The 7,038-nt window shown below is 55.1% G+C and overlaps 1 protein-coding gene across 6 annotated transcripts in view; it reads left to right on the top strand.

Annotated features, from left to right (window-relative positions):
• The window catches only part of LOC106723029 (zinc finger protein 350-like), a 12,083-nt gene that overhangs the window by 557 nt on the left and 4,488 nt on the right, over positions 1-7,038 (top strand). For 4 of the 6 annotated variants that reach the window (XR_003092023.1, XR_003092021.1, XM_025193085.1 and 1 more), the window contains exons 2-4: positions 1,511-1,720; positions 2,755-2,924; positions 3,645-3,771. Coding sequence is in view for 2 of the 6 variants with exons in the window: in XM_025193085.1 (XP_025048870.1) it covers positions 2,856-2,924; positions 3,645-3,771 (196 nt within the window). In the remaining 4 variants the exon portion in view is untranslated. Of the gene's footprint in view, positions 1-1,510; positions 1,721-2,754; positions 2,925-3,644; positions 3,772-4,234; positions 4,293-7,038 lie in introns of those variants that run through there. The other 2 variants (XR_003092022.1, XR_003092024.1) reach the window with 2 other exon arrangements.

Raw genomic sequence — 7,038 nt, 5'->3', positions numbered from 1 at the left:
TACCTTCTCTGCAGTCTGTGGGGGCCCTTGGAGAAAAGTGGGGAGGGGTCGGCAGGGTTTTGTCCTGGGACCGGAGCCGAGTCTCACCTGGGCCCTGCCCCGTGTCCGTGGGGGTCTGTGTGGGAAGAGGCCCTGGGGCACGTGCAGGGCATTGTGGGCAGGGCTGTGGGGCTGGGCAGGAGGAGCTGTGCCCCCTCCAGATGCTGTTGTGGGGAATGGGTGCTGTGGGGGCACTTGAGGGCCCCTGGGAGACAGGACCATGAGGAGCTGTTGGGAGACGCTGCTGACACGGACGCCACCTAGCTGTGGTGCAGCCACATGGCTGTGGGGCCATGGGTGAGGGCTGGGGGAGCCCCGGGGCCATGTGCAGGGCACTGTGGGGGGAGCTGTGTCCCCTGTGGATGCTGTGGGGGAGGGGAGTCAGCGCTGTGGGGGCACTGGAGGGACCATGGGGATGGGAGACCTGGGCCACACTGGGTGTCAGGTGGGTGCTGCAGGGCCTGGCAAAGGTCAGGGCAGGCATCAGGCTCCGGGGCGAGCAGCTGGGTTTGTGGGTTTCTGGAGCCTGCCCAGTTCCTGCACCCTGTGTCAGCAGAAGGGGAAGCGAGGACGACCCTGAGGCTGCTCTGAGTGGGGGACAATCAGGGGCATCAGGGCTGGGCAGACCTCACAGCTGGGCCAGGGTCACGGTCCTGGGTCTCCCATCACGTGGTGAAGTCTGTGCTGTCTCCTTTCCCCCAGGGGCCTCAGAGGCTGGATGCTGTCAGCAGGGGCTGCGCGTGAGTGCAGGGAGAGAGAGCAAGAGCGCAGGCCCCGGCTGGGTGAGGCCTCTCCTGGTGGAGACGGTGGCAGCTGTGGCCCTTCCCTTGGCAGCCCTGGAGCAGCCTGAGGTGCAGCTGGAGGAGCAGGATCTGGGAGGCCTCCAGGCTGGAGCTAAGGGGGCAGGATGAGTCCGTCCTCTCATCCAGGCTGGGACCAGCGGGGTGCCCCCAAGGTGGTCAGTACCGCAGGCAGTAAAGCAGCAGCTGCAGGAGCCAGCCGAATGTCAGGAGATGCAGGGGCAGGAGGTGATGCAGGCCATGCAGCCCCCTCCTGAGCCTGAGATCCCCTTGGAGACCCCACATTTGGCATTGGGGGACAAGCTCCCCACCCCCAAAACCTGGTGTCAACACTTCAGGGGCCTCTTACCTGGAAGCCAAGCGGCTGTGGGAGTTTTTCAGCCACTGCAGGAGCTCTCCCTGAGCTGGAGCAGGTCCTGGAGCTGGTGGTGCTGGAGCAGCTCCTAGCCGTTCTGCTCCAAGAGATGCAGAGCTGGGAGTGGGGGAGCAACGTAACTCTGGCTGATGGGTTGGAGGTGGGGCAGGAGGAGGATGAGAAGCTTCAGGTAAAAATGTTTCACCTGGGTCATGAATGCTGCTGTCCCTGTCTCTATGAGGTTGGGGGATGTTCCCTCCCATCCCTGTCTGTCCTAGATCCTGGCTCCCCAGTGATACGTTTATCTGGTCCCCAGGTCACAGTGAGTGGGAAGGTGGAGGAACTGCCTTCAGACAAGTGCAGCCCACTGGGACACTGCAGAAACCTGGTCCTTCCTGGCTGGAGCAGCCAAATGGCCATCGTGCGGACAGGCCTGTGAAGGAGTCAGGAGAGATGGAAATACCAGGGCCTTAGGACAAGCCACCTCACATTCCCAGAAAGCACTCCCTGCCCCACCAACAGTCAGGTGAGGTACAGGATGGAGGCTTCTGCATGGGTTTGGGTGCCTGAGTATCTGGTATCTGTCCTGCATGCAGCGGGGGAGGCTTGAATGTCTGCCCCTGCCCATAACAAGGCTGCAAGATTCGTAACTATGTGGCTGGGCTGGGACAGAGCTGTGGTCCCTGTGAATGAGCAGCTCCCAGGCTGGGGGTCCCTGATCTTTATCACAGCATGTGTGCAGCACCCAGCACAGAGAGGCTTTATCTTGCTTGGGCCTTGTGCTGCCGTGGTCACAATCAGTGATTATAATTCACATTCCAACAGTCCACATTCACTGGCCCCTTTCTCATGCCCCCGTGAGTCCTCTGTGCCTGATAAAGGGCTGGTTCAGGTGACGGGGAAATGAGACTCCCCAGTGGCCTCTCGCTGGTTTCGGTACAGCTAACCCAGGACTCTGTCCTGCTGCAGAGTCCCCTGAAACCAAGGGGACCTGGGACCTGTCAGTAGTTGAAAGCTCCTCAGGGTGGTGCCCCAGACAAGGCCCTATCCCAGGAGCAGGTAAGGAGCGATGGCTCTTCCCTTTCCAACAGCAGGAGGCCCCATCCCTCAGTGGAGAAATCTCTGTTGCAGAACATTTTGATGGGGTCAGTGCTCCACAGATGAGGAGTTCTTGATCTCCCAGCGGCCCTGGAATCATTTCACATGCCCTTGAGAAGACTGACCTTGCGTTTCCCCTTCGCCTGCCCTTAACCTGTGCTGCTGATACAGCTCCAACATCCCTCGAGCTTCTTTCCAGGGAGTGATGTCCCTGCAGGGTCTGACATGGTGCTGTGATAACCACCTCACTCTGGAACAGAGTTATTGGGGCTCATCTCTCACCCCATGCCTGTGGAGGTCTGCTAGAAAGAGCTGCGGGATTTTGAGACTTCCTTCTTCCCCCTCTTCCACACACTGAAGCCTCTATTTGCTATAGTCCCAAGCCAGTCGAGGAGACTAGCAGGATATTCTCTATGTTGGGAGCACCAGGGTAACCTGTGCATTGTCTTCCCCGCTCCGCAGGTGCTGGGACCCTGAGAAGAGCTGAGCAGCAGCCTCCTGAGAAGGGGCCTGTAAAGCTGGAGCTGTAGAGCACTTCCCCAGGGAGACTGGAGGAGAGCTCCATGACCCCTGAGCCAGGCCAAGTGCAGAAGGGGCAGGGCAGGGCTCCCAAGCAGGAGGCCAGCTTGGAGGTAAGCAGGGCACCCGGTTCAGTTGGGGTTGGGAGTACAGTTGCGGGGAGCACAGGAGGAGCCAGGGGTGTTATAAAGAATTTGGGAAGTGGAGAGACCTGAAGAGCGTTAAGCCTGCGGTGATGGAGGCTGTGAACACACCAAGCTGGCTTTAGCACAGGGGTGGGCAAAATGGCTGATCTGGTCCATTTTCTAGCAGCCCCTGCCCACATGGCTAGGACCGGCCTTCATGGAGACCCCAGCAGCAGCTGTGCTGTGAAAGCTCTAGGCTGGGGTTGCCATGGTGACAAGCCCCAGCCATGCTGGCAGGGCAAGGGGCTGCTCAAGAGCCACTGGGATCTTGCGATGTGGGCAGCATACTCCGGAGCCAGGGCAGAGCTTCGATCTATAGCCTGCATGCTCCAGGCTGGGGATTGCAGCTCTGCTGCTGCTTCAGACCAGGCTTTTACTGCTGCAACGAGCCGGGGCAGGGCCGCAATCCCCTTCCTGCACACCCAAGCAAATAAAACGCAATGATACAGGCTAAAGCCAACACATGAACTCCTGTGCCCACAGCTGCATCCACATCGCATTTCAGCTGAAGATTGGGCAACTTTGCACCCTTTCCTGTCATGGCTAAGATTGCAATTAGATGCAGTACTGAGTGATTCTAAACAGGGCTGTAGGAGCTGGAAGGAGCTGGAACAGAAGATACTGATACTGTAATGCTTTTGACTGCAGCTCTGGGAGGTGTTTGAGGATGTGGCTGTGTATTTCACACGGAAGGAGTGGGAGCTGCTGGAAGATGAAAACAAGGTGCTTTACCAGGCCCAGGTGCTGAAGAATTACCAAGCCCTCGTTTCCCTGGGTAAAGATCTGGTTCATGCTTCTCCCTGCAGCTATGTGAACTCTGGAGTTTTGTAGTCATCTTCCTGTTTCAAGAGTCTTATCCTCAAGAATTTGTAGCTGGAGTTTTAAATCCACCTCCTCCCCACTCCTCTGTCAGTGATCAGACCTCTATTGCGTTTCATACTGATATATCTGCCTTCATTTGATCCAGCCAGCTTCACTTGTATCTTCCCCATTCTTATAATTCCTGGTTCTTCTAGATGCAGCAGTTTCTTGGCAACATGATATCCCTTTGCCTTTTCAGTGTGTTCATATCATCTCCAGTTCATTGTACATAAATGCTTTAAAAGCTGTTTCTTGGGGAATAATTCTAATTTCCTCTGAGCCTGGCCTAGCGTGTCCTCTCCAAACACATTTAATAATCCTAGCTTGCTCGGTTCTGTGATATCTAAATCCCCTTTCTCCTCGTTATTCATTCCTAGGTGTATAGGTTCATAGATTGTGAGGCTGGAAGGGACCTCAGGAGATCATTGGGTCCAGCCCCCCTGCACCAGGCTGGAAAGACAACTGGGAGTCAGGTGACCCCAGCAAGGTGACTGTCCAGTCTCCTCTTGAAGATTTCCAAGGTAGGCAATTGCACCACCTCTGAAGGGAGCCTATTCCACAGTCTGGATACAATAGCTGTGAAGAAGTTTTTCTTAATGTTGAGCCTGAAACGGTCTTCTAGGAGTTTGTGAACATTACTCCTGGTTTTCCTCAAGGATGCCCTGATAAACAGTTGTTCACTTTAATGTACGCCCCTGATGTAGTGGTAAGCCACAATCAAGTCCCCTCTCAGCCTTCTCTTTTTCAGGCTGAAGAGTCCCAGGTCCCTCAGCCTTTCATCATATGGCTTGCTGTGCAAATCTCTGATCATACGGGTGGCCCTTCTCTGGACTCTCTCGAGCTTTCGTACGTCCTTGTTGAAGTGCGACGCCCAGTACTGAACGCAGTACTCCAGCTGCATCGATTGATGCATGCCAGGTTATTATTTGCCCTGTTGGTCACAGCGTCGCACTGGCAGCTCATATTCATGCCGTGGTCTATTATTACCCCCAGGTCCCTTTCATTCGTGGTGCTGGTCAGTTTGGCGTTACCAAGCCTGTAGTTGTGTAAGGTGGGTTTTATCCCCAGCTGGAGCACTTTACATTTTTCAACGTTGAACTTCATCTGATTCCAATACGCCCAACTTGCTAGCCTCTCTAGGTCCGCCTGTAGATCTGCAGCCTATCTTCAAGCATGAATGACAATGCTTCCTTATAGCATGGTGTCATCCATGAACTTGGCCAGTGAGCTCTTCACCCCCACTTCCAAATCATTGATAAAGATGTTGAAAAACAGTGGACTAAGCACTAACCCCTGAGGGACACCACTGGCCACTTTTCATCAAGACAACACAGATCCGTTCATTACAACTCTCTGGGTCCTACCCGCAACCAGCTCCATACCCACCTAACTGTCTCACGGTTAAGCCCACAGTCCTCCAGTTTTCTCACAAGATCGAAGGCCTTTTGGAAGTCAAGGTATACAATGTCAGTTTCCTTTCCCTTATCCAGGTGGTGAGTTACCTGATTGTAAAAGGAGATGAGGTTGTTAAGACAAGACCTTGGTTATAATCCAGGAGAAATTAATAGAAAGTCTTATGAGCCTATGCTGCTACAACAGGATGCATTTCCTCAACTCCTCCTCTAGTGACATGCGTACACAAGATGCAGCGCAGGTACTTCTACCAAGGGGTCAATGGAAGCTTCTGTCTGCGTTCCTTCCTAACATCTTCATCTCCATAGATCAGAGACTCTGAATTTGCTGTATTTTTGTTAAGACCTGTGCTCTCAAGCTCCCTCTGCAGATCAGATGCCGATTATTGTGATAAAAAGAAGTGGGCTAGCTGCAGGACCTAGTAAAAACCTGTTTTCTTTTCCAGAGGATCTCTAATACAGGGGTTTGTTCTGGCTTGTTCGTAGGGTTGAGGTACTTAGCGTTTACTAGGTCGGTTTACTTTCTTTTCCCTCCCTTTCCCCCCAGAGGATTTCCTTAGGGAAGTGCTTCAATGTTTTGTCTAGCTCAGTGAAGACCATATAGACCATTTCTATATTACAGCCTTTTGCATGCTGTGGAATGTGTAGTCTTCTGCCTTCCTTTGTCCATATCCATGACTGCCAGTAACTTTGTGTTAAACCCTGCAGTACTTGTGTCACAGAGCACTGAGGTGCCCTGTGCCTGAAGAGGGGAAAAGCTGCTAAGGAAGGAGCCCTAGCAGTGACTAAGGAGCCCAGCTGGGGGTTGCCAGGGCAACCAATGAAGGCCAGCTGACTGGCCCTTTATAAACCCAGGGAGCTGAGGCCAGGGGCAGTTCCCTGCCAGCAGCCAGAGAGGCAGGAGCTCCTGGAGTAATGGTGCGGGTAGAAGCCTAACAGCAGGTACTGCTTGACTGGAGTTGAGCAATGTTGCTGTAGCCAGGCACCTTATGTTTGAGTTATAGCCAGGAGGCTCAAGTTTGTGTTTGCTGTTTGTTAAGACCGGTGGTTTGGGTGAGGCTATAAGGGGTTGGAGGAGGCCTCATAGGAGACCCACAGTAGCGTGGGGATCCCGGCACCAGTAAGGGCGCAGTTTACGGGGTGCTTAGACCCCAGCGCAAGAGAGGGGCGTTTGAAGAGCCCAAGTGTGGGCATAGCAAGCCCCAGAGAAGGGGGCAGTACTGCGGAAGGCCCCAGAGAAGGGGGCAGTACTGCGGAAGGCCCCAGAGAAGGGGGCAACTACCAAGAAGCCCAAGTGTGGGCGTGGCAAGCCCCAGAAAGGGGGCCATCTTATTGAGAGGCCCAAGTTGGGCATGGCGAGCCCCAGGAGGGGGGCAACTTTGGGAAGCCCCAGGTGTGGGCGCAGAGAGCCCCAGGAAGGGGGCAGCTTTGAGAAGCCCAAGCGTGGGCTTGGTGAGCTCCAGAAAGGGGGCCATCTTATTTGAGAAGCCCAAGTGTGGGCACGGCGAGCCCCAGGAAGGGGGCCATCTTATTGAGAGGCCCAAGTTGGGCACAGCGAGCCCCAGGAAGGGGGCCATCTTATTGAGAGGCCCAAGTTGGGCACGGCGAGCCCCAGAACGGGGGGAGTCGCACTATTGAGAGGCCCAAGTTGGGCATGGCGAGCCCCAGAAGGGGGGCCGCACTATTGAGAAGCTCAAGTTTGGGCACTGGGAGCCCCGGAAGCGGGGGGGGTCGCACTACTGAGAAGCCCAAGGTGGGCACGGCGAGCG

This window comes from Alligator sinensis, unplaced genomic scaffold (genome assembly GCF_000455745.1).
Source record: "Alligator sinensis unplaced genomic scaffold, ASM45574v1 scaffold1162_2, whole genome shotgun sequence".
In the NCBI taxonomy this organism is placed as follows: domain Eukaryota; kingdom Metazoa; phylum Chordata; order Crocodylia; family Alligatoridae; genus Alligator; species Alligator sinensis.
Note: the sequence above shows the minus strand (reverse complement) of the source record. Positions and strands in the feature narration are given on the sequence as shown.